Source organism: Aphelocoma coerulescens, chromosome 2 (assembly GCF_041296385.1).
Source record: "Aphelocoma coerulescens isolate FSJ_1873_10779 chromosome 2, UR_Acoe_1.0, whole genome shotgun sequence".
Classification (NCBI taxonomy): Eukaryota; Metazoa; Chordata; class Aves; order Passeriformes; family Corvidae; genus Aphelocoma; species Aphelocoma coerulescens.
Window position 1 is genome coordinate 132,349,881 of NC_091015.1, and position 15,955 is coordinate 132,365,835.

A 15,955-nucleotide genomic window follows, 5' to 3' on the forward strand; every position below is an offset into this window, starting at 1 on the left:
AATATACAATTTCACTTGTGTTTTATCATCTGAGACATCTCAATGCAACAACATGACTTTTCTCCTCCCCCATGGAACAGGCTCCTCACATCTGCAAAGTCCAGAGCTCCAACAGAGCACTAACAAACTGTGTGTAAACTAACCACCTTCAGACAGTTTGATGGCAAGTTAATTTTTGCTATGACAGACTAATCTTTGAAGGAGGCTGTTTGGTTTTTTTTTGAATAGTGATTCACCTTAGTTCATCCCATCAATTTCTATTGATTAAGTGCACATGTGCATCATCTCCAGTGTGCATGTACACAGACATCTTCCAGTATTCAAGACTCAACAGTTAGAAATCCTGCCAAAATCCAACAACCACAAATTTTAAGAGACGTAGTCCATTTGACACATTGTACAAAGATATCAGAGACCACTACAAACCTCATTAATTTCTACTCCATCTGCAAGATGTTTTCTCAACACAGAACTACAGACACTTATTCTAAAAGTACATTGAAACAAATTCCCTACCCAAAGGTGGGATTCAAAGAATAAATGTAGCAGATGCCAAGAAATTTCTTTAAATGCACTACTGCAAGGCAACCTTACACAATGATGAGAAGGATTTTTAAGAGAACCTAAAGGAAAGGGACAAAATTTGTTATCTTGTAACAAGGCAAAGAAAACTTCTTGTTTGGCAAATGACCTGCAAATTAGTATTTCTTGTAGGCTTTAGTATTTCTTGTAGGTTTTAATATTTCTTGTAGGCTATGGTCTGACTATTTTGAAATAGTATAAAATAAAAATCATTAATTGCTTGCAGCCACATGATTGCAACAAAGAAATATTAGAAACTCAGCATACAAATTCAGTCAAAATTTTACTTTGTATCACAATGATATGTTTACACTGTTTGTATCCAACAGCCCATTGTAAACTTACTTTTGTATTACATTCTGTAAGCTGAGCATCATACCCAATTCACTTTTCATCTTTTCTCTGTTGACACGACACTCAGCCAAATATCGGAGAGCCTAAAAGAAAGAGAACCACAGCAGATCAGCAATACAGCCAGTATGTTATCATTCATTTCTGCCAGTGCACATCTGCAAAACAGTCACAGAGGCAGTTCTAGTAGGAAGAGAAAGAATTATCACCTACTATGAACATCAAAAAATTATTTCATTCTTACAAATACACAGAAAACACAGAATATCTAAGCTATGAGAAAAGGTTGAGAGACTGGGCTTGCTTATACCAGCTGAGAGCCTAAGGGACAATCTAACAGCTGTCTACAGCTATGCAAGAAGCCTTTATAAAGATGGTAAAGCCCAACTTTCCTCTACAGCAGCAGACAAAGGGGAGCAGCAACAAACTGTAGCTTGTGTTCAAATCAGGTATTAAAAAAGCTTTTTTCCTCTGAAGGTAGTACAACACTGGAACAGATGACCTAGTGGAACTGCAGAATGAACGAGACAAAGCTACAACTGACCTGATTGAGTGCTGGTGACAGTCCCAATTCAAACAGGAGACTGAAGTGAATGACTTCCAGAAGTCCCTTCCAATAAACATTTATGTGACCTGAGATCTAAAGTAATTTTTACACATGATACTTCCAGAATGATTTCCATCAATTCTGTGGACTTCTCCAGTACTAGAAACCTCACCACCACCAAGTTCCTACTGTCCACAGAAAGAGGTCTAGTACACATATAAGCTTTTGAAGACTAATTGCAATTTCATCATTCCATGCAGAAATAAGAATACAAGCAACAGCAAGCTTCTTAGCTTACTCTGACCTAAATTGGGGATTTATACTTATTTGTTGCCCAAAGTTTTGTTTACTTGACTTTCAAGGTAGATTCCTTGCACAATTTTACACTGTTGACCCCAGTCAGTAACTGTATATTCATATGATCCTCCTAACATAACATTCTTCCAATCAAAATGTCAGTCCTCCTTTCCATGAGACATTTTGTTTGTGCTGAGAAAGTTTTCATAGAAGGAGACTCCAAAGGTGTTTTACTGATGTAGGTACAAGAACTGCACTTGAAAAATCCTGCAATACACAAATGCAATGATTTATAAAATGGGGTTTGTGACACAAGGTTTCGTATAGTCATGTAACAGTTACACTGCTCCGTAACTGCTTTAAAAATAACATGCTCCTTAATCCCTTCAGAAACAGAGGACTAATCTTCGGGGTTTGTTTTTTCCAAGTCATCTTCAGCACATTTTAGGTAAAATTCACAAGACCATTTTATTGCCTTTCAACTCTGGCTGCTGTGTGGCATGATAAGAACTTTAGATGTGGTTTTTGTTATTTCCTGATGTGGGCCAGTATCAACAGTTGCAGCTTATAAATGTTGTACATCCATTTATTATCTTACTTTTCAACTATGAGGAAACACCTGAATGATAGCTCTCAACTACCTTGCATGCTACGAAATGTATCCTTGCCGGTGTAACAAGTTTCTCATTTTTATTACTCTCTGTTCTGGCAATTCAGTAAGGGTGCAACTCAGCTGGGTAAAGAAAAACTTATTCTCTTAACAGCTCATTTTTTGAGTCACAACTCAGGCAGTCTCTATTTGTTACCTACTCTTACCACACAACTGAAACTTTCACCAAAATAAGACTGAAGTCATGAGACCAACTTAATTGACCCAACTCTTCAACACCAGGAAGTTCCCATTCCTCCTGCCTCTCATGGGAGATACAAAGGTCTGAACCTTCAGTAAAGTGAGATAATTTACACCTATTAAATCCAGTATACTGAAAGCATAGGAAAGGTTATTTTTATGAACTTTGGCTCAGCTTCTGTTCAGCTAAACACTTATCTATGTTAGCTTTAAGGCTCACAAGTAAGATCATCATAATCAAGAGGACTACCTTCATACTTTAATATAAAATACACTGTTGCCAATCTTAATAAAAAGATATCTTTGATGGGTTTTATGTGAAATTTTGAAGTAGTTCCTTAACTTCAGGGTTCTATTCTATGAAATTTTAGTCCAAATTCAAGAGGGGGAAAAAAAAAGTAGTATTGCCTGCATTACTTCTAATTTTTTTAATTTAAATCATTCAAAACTTTTAGCATTTGAAGAGTATCATAAAGAATTCCTGAAATCAAGACTAGAGAAAACTAAAAATATATATAAAATATATATCACTTCTTCATCAGATACAAAAAAATGACTGAGCTGAAACTGCACATGTGGAGAAAAACACCCTCCCTGAGAAGTTCTACAACACATCAAAAAATTTAAATATGGAACTATTACGATTCATACAGATCATTACAGTTTCAAATACAGGAACCACTGAGTAGTACGAGAAGAAATTTAAAGTCAGTGCTGCACACTCCTTTATTAGGTATACATGTAATGGCAGATCATTACGTTTAATGATCCCCATTCAAATGGAAGCACTTTTTGACCAACAGGATGACTACAAAAACAAAAAGACTTTTCAGAATGGAAAAATACAAAACATGAAGTCTAAAAAGTTGTCAGCAAAGATATTTAAACCTTCAGAACCTAAGCAGTTCAAGACCAGAACATGTTTTCACAGTAAACTGATCCATTTCTCATTGCAGCCACATCCTGGTCTCCTCTAAATGCTGATTCTTAATCCATTCTTAACTGTTAGGTTATCACTACACAGAACAACCCATCTGCCTCCCATCCTCACCCAAGGAGATTTCCTTTCAACACAACTTGAGTACTATCAGGGGCTGTGGAACCACACTGCAAACTGAATTAGTCCTCATCACTCTTGACAAAGCCAGTCCTTTTATGTAGAACTAATTTTTGTAACATGATGAGAGACTGATTTCTGAATCTCATGCAGGCAGTGAGAATACAAAGTCCAACATGATAAAGGAAGGAAAAAGACAGTGGGACATCCAGACAAGATCTTCTGTTAAGATCACAGCCTACGGAAACCACACTGGGAAGAAAACCAATGCAACACACTCCCAAGAACAATAAACTCAACTCTAAGTTCTCCCACTGAAGAAAATGATAGTCTGCCAAATGCTATGGCAAAGCTAACCTAAAAGAAAATTAGCAAGACACAGGTTTCCTGGTTTATGGGACCTCCTTCCCCTAACCCAGAAGAAATCACAGTCACTAAAGTCATTTCAAGAAGTCCACCAACATCCACTATGAAAGCAACACAAATGAAAAAAAAAAGAACTATGGTACAGAGAGGTCCCAGTGATATAAAGAATAATGTACAACTTTCATGTAAAAGCCAGAGCTCTTTGTTCTTTCACATTCTTTACAATTCAATAATGACATAATTGAAAAAAAGAGCACCACATAAATTTCAGTAAATTAAAATCTTAGAAGTCTAATTCAACTCCTGAAATTACTAAATTCTGACTTTCATTTCTCCCATTTCTAAGCAAGAAATACATTTTTTAAGCTAATACTACAATTGAGGATAAGAAATCAGGACTTCAGCATTTATGATTTAGAATGAGAAGAAATGGGCAAAAGCTGAAACAAGTTCTGTTAGATATTGATGGATTTTGGGTTGGTTGGTTCTTTTGGTTTTGAGAGGGTTTTGTTTGTTTTTAATACCATGAGGGTGGTCAAACACTGGAACAGCATGCCAGAGAGGTTATGGAATCTCCATCCTTCAAGGTGCTTAAGATGAAGTGGACACAATCAACCATGAACTGTGATATGAGTGCACCTAATTTTGGGCATGGGATTGGACTACATCACCTCGGGAGGTTGTTTCTAACTTAATTATCCTATGATTGGATTTTGTTTTTATGAGTATCAAATCACTATCCACATTTACCAAGCTCTATGACCTCATCTTAAGAAAGACATTTAAGGGTCCTTACCTCCCTCCACACAAAAAGTGACATAGCTGTATTAGGGAAAAAATGCAAAGTAAATTAATATCTTTAAAAAATCCCCTGGAACAATGTGTCATTTTTTAAATACATGGTTTTTAAAAAAACACATGTAATGACTATCAACACAATATAAAACCAGGCATAATTTTTCACACTTTGACTTGTTTAAACAGCTTTGTTTGTAAACTTATTTAAACAACTTATTTAACAAAGTTTAAAAATGCCCTACCAACACAGAAATTTATCTCCAGAATACTTACTAGTAAAGCTGAATGAACAACTGGAGGGTTGGGATGGTCCAAAAACAGAATAAGACCTGGCAGGCATCCTTGATCCTGAACAATGGCCCGTCTGTTCAATGGATCAGCTGCTAGATCTCGGAGTTGGTTAACCACAGATAGTGCATCAGGCTCCTCACTCATAGCAGAATTCATCTTTTCTGCACCATTCATACAAAATACCTGCTGAAAAAAAATGTATTACTACTACCATAACATTTATCATCAATTAAAACATAGACAAGAAAAAGCACAAAGGCACTGATTTGTTCTAAACAAAATGATATAAAAAACCCAAGGACTAGAATTCATGGAAGGTGGATGGAATTGGTAAGGATGCAGGTCTTGAAATTTATAAACTGGAAATCTAAACTTCCTATGCAGACAACAGGTATATTTGGTTATTAGGATTTTATTTGTTTTATATGTCATTTCAGACCAGTCAATCTTTATGGGAGTATTGTGTGTTGGCTTTTTTTCCTTACACTAGTGACAAATGTTTCCAATAAATCCAGTTTTCTCACAAGGCACCCTAGAAGTCTATAAACATACCTCTATGTAAACATGTAAAATCAAAGTATTTTCAGAGTAGCTTTGGCAATCAAAAATTTACAGAAAAATGAACCACGAAAGTCAACAAAATATTAACAGTGCATCAAGAACAGCAAACAATTAAGCTTTATTCTTCATCTATATATCAAACAACTAGTGTAAAGCCATACATTCAAAGGCAGAATGGGCTTCAGAGGCTGGGTTTGAGTTGTTTTTCCTCCTTTTCATGAGTATCCCTCGATAAAAAGAGGGCAAGCAGGTCACGCCTTGCTCCAGTCAAAGTCCAAGCCACCAGATCAATTTCAAAGGAGACAAGTGTCAGCTTGAGAATATCAGATTTCAGAGTTGTTTAATAATAACTACTTAACAGGAAACAAAAGCATAGGTTTGCTCAGAGGAAATGCTAAAATCTTGGCGCAAAAAAAATAGTTTCTTTGTGCCTCTGAAACTACTAAATGCTAACTGTAGTCCTGGTTGTTGCCAGTACCAACTCAGCCAAGTGATTTAAGGCACAAAAGTGGGAGTGAATACCTATTGTTAATTTGTTAAATCACTCATTTTCCCCCAAATAAGTTTTTTAAGTGATCACATTCTTTTAATATCATTTGCCAACATTACATAATTTTTCCTCACTGAAGGTCGGCCTCTGAGGAACATAAATCGTCAAAAACAATGAACCAGAAACATGCATTTGGATTATGATAATTTCTGACATTTTCACAGAGAAAATGCTGTAAACCTCTAAGTCAGTGCTTCCTACTTCAGGAAAGAGAGTGCTAGAATGAAAAGTACAAGGCCAAAGATTATTGGCCAGACTATTTTTGTTGACTACCAGAAATCAAAAAGATATCAACTGGGAGATACAGCAGCTCAACCAATACAAGGTTGTGTTGCCAAAGGCAAAAACTCTAAACAAACCAAAAAAACCCACAAACCTCAGCAAACAAAGCCACCAAACAAACAAACCCAAAGCAACTCTGTTGAGTGTTATTAACTATTTTCCATAGTACACAAAGGAACTTATTCAAAACTTAAAAATCAAGTCAGGTGTGGAACTGATGCCAATCAGTCTCTGACTTCCAGGTCTGTGTCCCAAGCACCATATCATTCCTACAACTCTCTCCATCCTGATCACCTTTTGCCTTTTTCCTTCTAATCCTCTGAAACCACTCCCCACAAAATCAAGTTGTTCTACCCTCTCCTATTCCATTAGGCCACGCTCATCTGAAAGGAGCTACAAAAAAGATGGAGAGGGACATTTTACAAAGGCATATAGTGACAGGACAAGGGGTAATGCCTTTAACCTGAAAGGGGGTAGGTTTGGATTAGATATTGGAAGAAATTGCTGTAAGGGTGGTGATGCACTGGAACAGGTCACCCAGAGAAGCTGTGGATGCCCCATTCCTAGAAGTGTTCAAGGCCAGGTTGGATGGAGCTCTGAGCAACCTGGTCCAGTGGAAGGTGTCCCTGACCAGAGGAGAGGGGCTGGAACCAGATGCTCTTTAAGGCCCCTTCCAACCCAAACCATTACGTGATTCTGTGTTATCCCCAGACCTTTCTCCACCTCTCCTAAACCTCAGCTCCATGGACCCCTGAAATCCTCACCCCTCTCCATGACCTGCAACAACGACTTCCATCAAAACTCGTGCCCCTGCCCTCCTCCCGGAGTTTTTTAATTAAAAACATTAGGTGGTCTAAAAATTTATAGCAAGTTATCTAGCATACAGGAATCTGGCAGAGCAGCGAGCCAGGTGCCTGTTCCTGTCTCCACTTCGTAGCTTTGAGATCACAGCCTGACTCAGGCACCGCAGCTCTAGCTCTCTGCCGCTCTCCCCCTCCGCTCTGTGCCCTCGTCGGGACGGCCCTGGAGAGGAACCTCCACAGCCCCGCTACCAGCCCTCCCCAGGCGGCCGAGGCCTCAGCCCGGCTGGGACCAGGCCCCGGGACTCAGCTTCCAGGCCCCGTGGTCGGCGGAGACTCAGCCCCGCAGCCACCGGGCAACGTGAGCTCCGGGATATATGTGGAAAGCATAGGGGATCTCGGGCCGCACACGCCGCCTCTTCCCGGCCCTTCCCGGCGCGGCCTGTTCCCCTCCCCGGCGGAGCCGTACCGTCGCAGAAGCCGTCCCCGGGCGGGCTAGCAGCTCAGCCCCGCGCCCCCATGTCCCGCGGGGCGGCGCGGCCTGCGGAGAGCGGCGGGGGGAGCACCAGGACGAGCGCGGCCGCACCACCCACCGGAGCCCGCTCTGACCCGGCACCGCGCAACACCGCGCAGCGCGATTGGCGCCTGCCGAGCGTGACTCTCCGCCAACCGCGGAGTGCTTTGTTCCTGGGGGGGGCGCGGTACAGGCTGGGAGGTGTAGTCCGAGGGCTGTAGTCCAGAAACACACCGCCCCGCGCAGCTCCATTTGGTTTGGATTTTTTTTTTTTTTTCTCCAAAGACGGTTACCGCCAGAAATTGAATTTACTGAAAGTGTAGCGTGTACTGTAAAACACTGTAGTGTGAACCACACCTGATGCTGCATGGACAGAGAGCGGCTATCCCCTCGTTTGGAACCCGAAGTGGGTATTCCCCACCCCATGAGACACCGACAATTAAATTTGGTTCAATATAGGACCAAGGCTGAAAAAAACCTCTAACAGCACCAGGTTCAACATCTTGATCCTTTAGAATGGTTTGGGTCCCCATACCCTCCAAGTCGCAAAGGTTTTCCGCTTCCTTGTTCCTCCACTCCACGTCACCCTCGCACCCTATTTTGAAATGCTTGAGTAAAGTTTTTAGTGAAGTTTCTAAAGCTAAAACCACCCGCTAAGTAAACCTTAAATCAATTCAGGACGAAGAAACTCTCCCCGAGTTCCCCTCTTTCCCGCAGCCCCCTCTGCCCCACAGCGATCCCGACTTCCCGCCCGGTTCCCACAGCCGTCCTGGCCGTCCTTTCCACAACGTTTTAACGGGATACAGCCGACACCACCCAAGGAGCCACCGGCGGTGCCGCAGCCGACAGTCGCACCCCAGGGAGCCGCAGGCCGCCAGCAGCCGCCGGGCAGCGCCAGCAGCCACCGCTGGGACTGCAGATCCTAGGGACAGCCCCCCAGCCACCGCTCGGGCGCTGCTCCAGGCGGACACGGCAGCGCTGGCTCGGCAGTGACAAAGGAGGGCCGCTGCCGTTCCCCACCGCCTCAGAATCACGGAATCAGTGGGGCTGGAAACGACCGCTGAGATCATGGAGTCCAGCCTGTGACCGAACACCACCGTGTCAACTAGACCACGGCAATGAGTGCCACATCCAGTCTTTCTGAAACACCTCCAAGGATGGTGACTCCACCACCTCCCTGGGCAGCCCATTCCAACGTTTCATCACCCTTTTTGTGAACAAATTCCTCCTGATGTTCAACCTGAGCCTCCCCTGGCACAGTTTGAGGCTGTGTCCCTCGTCCTGCTCGCTAGCTGCCCGGCCCATGAGACCGACCCCCACGTGCCCGCGGCACCGGGACCGAAACTCCGCACCCCCGGCAGCGCTCCCGGGGTCCCGCCCCTATTGGAGGGTACAGGTCAGGTGACCACGCGAGGGGGCGGGGCGGCTCCCCCTCCCGCTGCCGGCTCGGCGCCTGCCGGGTAGCGCCTCACCCCCGCAGCGCGCGCCGTGTCCCGCCTCCCGCGCCCGCCGCCGCGCCTGCGATTGGCCCGGGCGGCGCCGAGCCGGCCGCGGATTGGCTGTCGGAGCAGGGTCGCGAGCGGCCGCGCGAGCAGAGGGTGAGGCAGCGCGGCGGCCGTGGCGGTGGGTGAGGCGAGGCGAGGGCGGCGGCGGCTCGCGGTGCTCCCCTTCCCCCTGGGCAGCCCTTTCCGTCTGGGCAGCCCCTCTTGGTGCGACCGATGCCGGGCTGGGGGCGATGCGGGAGGGGAAGCTTGGCTGAAAGCAGGCCGCTCGGGGCGGCCCCGCTCTCCCCTGGCAGGGCCGTCTCCTTTCCCGGGCCTGTCCGGGCAGGGCAGGTGCCGGGCAGGACTGTGGAAGCGCCTCGGGGTGCTGAGCCGAAGCTGTTGTTCCTGGAGGCGAACTGCTGTGATGGGAGGGTGACAGGTCACGGGAAATAGTGTAAATAAAAGATCATCTGGAGATAATATGGAGGAGTTTGAGGGAAGTTTTTAAGGAGGCTTTAAAATACAGAGTTGGCGTATAAGAGGAAAAATGAGCTTTAAGGAGCATGGTGCTTTTATTTCTCTGTTTTCTGTAAGCTTACGTTTGTGCACCTTTAGCGATCCTGCTGCCGTGCTCAGGTTCTTCTGTAGTGATCATAAATAAATAACTTGCTGGGTGCATGTTTTCATTTTGTTTAACGATCTGTTGAAATTCCAAATATTGAGGGTGAGTAGAGTTTGAATGCTGAAATCAATCGTAGTGCATTGATCTCTGCCTGGCAGCGTCAGTAGTACTTCATTAATATTAACGTGCTGTCCTCAGATGCTCTGCAGCTCTTGTGAAGGCAAGACTTACAAAGATTAAATGAATAGGAATTATGTCTTCTGATCCCCGCTGACTTTTACCTAGGTGATAAAAATGAGGCAGCTGAGTTATCTGCACATCAGCTCTAGAAGTTCTGGTTAGTTGTTGCTGAATCCAAATAATGCGCTTCGTAGGGGTCGCGAGCTAAAATACGATTGCTGTGTGTAGGAACTCGACATTTTTACAGAGAGATATCTGGGGGGAATATTGGACATTTTAAATGCTTTTTCAGACAAACACACCCTTTTGTTAATGAGACTTCGCTGCTGTTGTCTCTCAAAGCTGTAGCAGAAAGACTGGCATTCACAGCAGCTGGTGGAGAGGTCTGTCTGTCTGGCAGGGAAGTGTAGATGTTTGGTTGTGTCTGTATCATATAATACCTTGTGGTTTATAGGTGTTGAAGGGTTTCACTTACCTCTCAGTTGGTATCATAGTGCACTGTGCAGGTATAATCATTGCTGAGCAAAGGCTTTTGATTAAACTAGTGCTGAAACATGGGTTTTTTTATTTTCTCTGCCCTTAGTTGGCAAGACAGGATAACATGAATGAAATCTGATTAATAGGGTTTTGCATGTTCAGGTAAATATGATGGAGCTATATTTTCAAGAAAGCTTTAGCAACTTCTGTTGCAAGTATGTATGATTTTCAATTCCTGCTTTAAGTTTCATACCAGTACTAGCTTAGATTGTCCCTGTAGTATTCACTGACTTTTATCTCTCTCTTCACATCTTTCCGAACAGTAAGTACTTTCTGTAAGTACTGGGGTGCTTCATTATTTGTAGCTTCCACACCAAAAACCAGACCTCTGTTGCTGGCTATGTGAGCTCTGCCAAATGCATACTTACTTTACTTAGAGCTGGTCTGTGTCAGTTTGGAACAGTCTGGTCCTCTGTCAGAATATTCTTGCTGCCCATTTGGGTGTTGTGATAATAGGTTTTTTTGGCTTTATCTTCCTTTATTACTTTTTTAATAATGTTTCCTTGTGGATGTAATTTTATTAGATGAACTTTGGTCTTGTGTCAGTCTAAAAGACTGAGGAGATATGCTTGCCCTACTTCTTGCTAAAATAAGGAGGAGCCTGGTCTTTCTGTGTTTGATTTTTTAATGTGGTTGGTATTCCTTTGAACTCAATGCTTCCTAGAAAATTTTATACTTCTTAATGCCATGCCTTTTTAATTTAGAGACTGAGCCTTTCATTTTTCAGATTTCGTGCCTTTGTTTATTCTTTGTTAAGGTTAATCTGCTCCATCAATCCCATTAAGTCGTTCTCTTTTGTGTTTGTATGGGTCTTAAGTGAATGAGAGAACCCTACTTCAGTAAGAAAAGTATGAATATCAAATTTCCTTTAAAGATCAAGAATTCATGCTTTGAAAAGGACTTGGATAAATACAACACTGGAAAAAACACACAGAGGAATTTCAATTTGAAAGCAGTTGCATCTGATTTCTCTTTCTTTTAATCTTTCATGTGTAGGACTCACTAGAAAGCCTGGCAAAGGGCTCCTGTTCATATTTACTGCGTATTATGCCTTATGTGTACAGACTCCAGAGCTTTTATATTTATTTAATGAACTTTTTGTCATTTATAAGTAATGTTATCTCTCAGCTTTGTAGACTTGATATTTGATAGGAGAGTATTGGATGGAGCGTGCAAAAGTGGTTGGGAAAAGTAGGGGCAAACAAGCTCAAGGGGGCTTGGAAACGTAGATCTCCTCATTTCTAAACCAAGGAATTCCTCTATATTTCCATATCAGTAAGAAAGTTCTTCAGCATTGCTAATTTCTGGGTTTCGTTGAAATGAACCTGTGAAATTCCAATCCCTTCATGCTTTATGCAGTGAAGTGTAATTCATTATAATACTGCTCTTGGTAATCTTGTCTATGACTGCTGCTTATCCTTGTAATAGTTTTGCTGAGGCAGAGCAGAAGGACCATTTTTATGGCAATATTACTATAACTGAGGGCTCTTCATTGTAGAAATAAAGCTGTGGAAATGTTTGGGGAATTAAACTATATTTACTGTAGGTAGCACCAAGAAGACAGAGGATAAATACCACAAAGATCAATATTTTAGAAGAGGTATTATTCTGTTTACTAAAAGAAATAAACATTTAACTCCTGCTTCTGAAACTGGCATGTATATGGAGCATGAGAGAAGAATTTGCTAATGCTTTCATTCTTGCTGTCCAGCAGTTTCTTTTGGAATGAACCTTGTCTGTTCTTGGCACATAAACCAGTTGTGAAATAGCTGAGTTCTGTGAAGAAAGGTATAATGCAATATAGTCTGAAAGAAATAAGTGTGAAGTTTGCCTGGAGATAATTCTGTAAAGCTTATAATCGTATAAAAATATCAATCTGATATGCTTAGAAGCATTTGTGTTTTAGATAACAGGTTAGCTGGAGGTTGTTCAAACATGGTGGTTTTCCTTAGTGCCACAAACTAAGGAAACTGAACCCGGAACAGAGTGGTCCTCTGCACTCTTACAGATTGATTTCAGTCATTTCTTCTGCAAAAGCAGACAGGTCATTGACAAGAGCAAGGTGTTAATGACCCCAGTCTCAGGTACTTTAAGTATTTAGGCTGCAGAGGAAACAATGACTTACAAAGTGAACTATAAATATTCATTTTACTGAAGTAGTTGTTCTGTTGAATGAATTCTCTTTTATGTTCAGCCATCAAAGTCTTGGAACCTGGAATTATAAAAGATTACCTTAATGTTCTAGGGCAGGATACTTGTTTTGGACTATTCCTAATGCTTTGTATCATCATGCTCCTTCTTTTATTCTTGGGTCTTTTGAATCCCATTTAAAAAGTCTCTGAAGTGAATTACCAATATTTCAGAAATTGCCTTGACAAGTTCTGAACTTTGCAAGGTGAAATTCACTAGGTACTGTTGTCCTGGATGCTTATAACTTTTCAGCATTGACTGTAATCCATTCTAGCACCTGTCTGTCTTATCTACCATTGTCAGGTGAAAACACTGAATACATACAGATTATCCATATCACTCATTGCTTTCTTTCCTCTCCTGTTACATCATGGTGTCTCTCTTGTCTCTTACTGCTAATATGTGTAGGACTTTTTTATGCCTGTAAGATGGAACCTGTTTTGTACCTTGCCTTTTTTAGCTTACTACTTCATATCTATACTATTCTGTCATCCTTGTATTATGCTACTTTTTCTCTACATCTAGTTTTGTGCCTTTAATTGGTTATCTTGTGAGTTTTTGTATTGTTCTTTTACCTGTTTGCCTTTATGTTTCCTAAATTCATGGAAGCTTTCTGGACCTGCTCTGATTTTCTCATAGGAAGTTCTAACATTCACTTTTCACTTCTGTCCAAATTGTCTCTGTTTTTGAAGATGTAGGCCTCTCAGTTGATCAGAAACAAAATCATACATTTTCTTCTCTGCCTGAAGGAAAACATGACTGATGACTTTCAAACTTAGGAGCTGGCTGAAAGACCAATGTATCAGGATACAGTCATTCCTTTTAGTCCTATCACTTGCCTTTCTCAGCCAGCCCTGTCTTTGCAGTTGCTCAGCGGTACTCTACCTTTTTTCTCTTTTGTTTGAATTTGTCTTGATACAGCTTTCATTTTTCTTCCTTTGATTTCCACACTGCTTGTTGAACAAGTCTGGACTTTGGAATGAGGTGGAGTGTATCACATGTAATCGCACCTTTGGAACAGGTTTCCCCTTTTAAAGGAGCATTCCTCTCTCTTTTATGTCACTGCAGGTCTGCAGTGACAGATATGATGCCAAATCCAATGTGGGGCATGTAGAAGGACTTGTGTTCTTCCTGTTTTAAGAACACAGCAGGTGCAATAAGATCCAAGATCCATACAGTCTGTACAATAGGTTGTGTAAGGGAAGAATAGCAGATGCCTAAAGGAATAATAGATCAAGTAGATGGTAATGCTTCCCTAATAGCCTTCTCCATCATTCCATAAAGAAGTCCATGACTTATTTCTTTATTATGAATGACTGTAGCTTGTATTTATGGCTGTTTGATAGCTACCCCATTATTCTTCCCTATTGTTTTTCTTATAACAGTTGCAGTTTCCATTGTGATCTCGTGGTGTAGATTAATAGTTTCTTCCGAGTTTAGTCACAAACAAAAGAAAATCCTGTGATGATGAGAAACGAATATCAACTTTTTTCTTAAAGCCTGTCTAAAAAAAGATAACTGTAGAATTGTACTGTTTCTGCCAAGTTTCCACAAGAAGTATGTTATTACTAAGGAACTGTAAACTGTTGAAAAAAGTTTGTAATGGAAACAATGATGGTTTAACTGTAGGGCTTGTGGGCACTTCCAAACAGCATAGCTTTTCCATCTCCTGACTTTGAAACTTTGCTGCTACATTGCTTTAGTTGTCCCTGTTTGTATATAGACTGGCTTCGGCAACACTCTTGTTCATACTACAAATGCATTCCTCAGGGTGGATCAACGGAGCGTTGTTTCCAGCCTAATACACAAAACAAATGTAAACCTTAATCTGTGGCTTCCTTTCCTGGTTTTGCTGGCATACACTTCTCAGCGGTGTCCAAGTTACGACTGGTGTAGAACACAGTTAAAGAAAAACTTCTATTTTCACTAGAGGAGCAAGAAAACCATCTTGATTTAAGTGACTGGAAGTGTATATAAACAGACTAAATTTGAAATCTGTCTAATTTTGTAAACTGCTTGAATATTTTTATGTCCTACACCTACAGTTTTTCCTGTCATTTTCCTGCCTTAGTCATTTTCCATGTTTCCTTTCTCTCCTTGGTGGTAGGAAAAAGGAAGGAACAACAAAGCTGTCAGAGAATGTGAATCAAGAGAGGTGATCAGCTTTCAGCAGTCTGTTCCTGCACAGAAAGGAGTTTTAGATATGAGTATGGCACTTCAATCTTAGTGCTAATCCCCATCTGCAGGCATTCCATAGGGCTTGATGCTCACTTAGAGTTGTTGAATGCCATCATCTATCCAAGCTCAAGTGAGCAGTCTTTTCCCCAACTTTTTAATTGTTAACTTTACAATGGCTTGGATTTCTTTCCAGTACCTGAAGGAGTCTACAAGAGAGCTGGAGAGGGACTTTTTACAAGGGCATGTAGTGACAGGACAAAGGGCAATGGCTTTAAACTGAGAGAGGATAGGTTTGGGTTGGTATGTACCACCATGAGGGTGCTGATGTACTGAAACAGGTTGCCCAAAAAAATTGTGGATGCCCCATTCCTGGGAGTTTTCATGGCCAGGCTGGATGGGGCCCTCTGCAGCCTGATCTATGGAAGGTGTCCCTACCCATGGCAAGAAAGTTGGAACTGGATGATTTTTCGGGTCCTTTCCAACTCAAACCATCCTGTGATACTATAAAAATGACACTACTGCAGAGTCTTTGTTACCTGTATTAATGACATGCCCCCTGAACGCCTTTGCTTTGCAGCATGAGGTATAGTTGTCATCTGTCTTGTATCTAAAGCTTGTTTTGTTAGGAATGTAGCAGTTTACTTCTGTACATGTTCCACAACATGTATTTAAAATTCTTATGTGTCTCATTTCAGATCTACTATGGAACCTTGGCAGCCTTGTAGGTTTGGAAGGCTTAAATCCAATTCCGGAAAGGCCTTTTCCAGTCCAGATGATTTGCTGGCTGAAGCGCTTAATTAGGATGGCTTTTGAACAAATTGGATTGAACATGGAATCAGTAAGTGTTTCAAACTTCCTTTATGTTTTCAGAAAACAAGGTATAGAAAGCACTTCATGTATTTTAGTTTGTGCTTATCT

At 41.7% G+C, this 15,955-nt stretch overlaps 2 protein-coding genes across 7 annotated transcripts in view; one reads left to right on the forward strand and one right to left on the reverse strand.

Annotated features, from left to right (window-relative positions):
- The window catches only part of ARMC1 (armadillo repeat containing 1), a 33,650-nt gene extending 25,700 nt beyond the window's left edge, over positions 1 to 7,950 (reverse strand). The window contains exons 1-3 of one of the 2 annotated variants that reach the window (XM_069004858.1): positions 7,802 to 7,950; positions 5,122 to 5,322; positions 928 to 1,019 (exon numbers count right to left, since the gene is read on the reverse strand). In XM_069004858.1, coding sequence (XP_068860959.1) covers positions 928 to 1,019; positions 5,122 to 5,313 — 284 coding nt within the window. In that variant the 5' untranslated portion in view covers positions 5,314 to 5,322; positions 7,802 to 7,950. Of the gene's footprint in view, positions 1 to 927; positions 1,020 to 5,121; positions 5,326 to 7,801 lie in introns of both variants that reach the window. The other variant, XM_069004860.1, reaches the window with a different exon arrangement.
- Positions 7,951 to 9,372: 1,422 nt separating this feature from the next.
- MTFR1 (mitochondrial fission regulator 1) overlaps positions 9,373 to 15,955 on the forward strand; it is a 44,006-nt gene continuing 37,423 nt past the window's right edge. For 2 of the 5 annotated variants that reach the window (XM_069004866.1, XM_069004867.1), the window contains exon 1: positions 15,733 to 15,875. In XM_069004866.1, the coding sequence (XP_068860967.1) occupies positions 15,810 to 15,875 (66 nt within the window). In that variant the 5' untranslated portion in view covers positions 15,733 to 15,809. Of the gene's footprint in view, positions 9,474 to 15,732; positions 15,876 to 15,955 lie in introns of those variants that run through there. The other 3 variants (XM_069004871.1, XM_069004870.1, XM_069004868.1) reach the window with 3 other exon arrangements.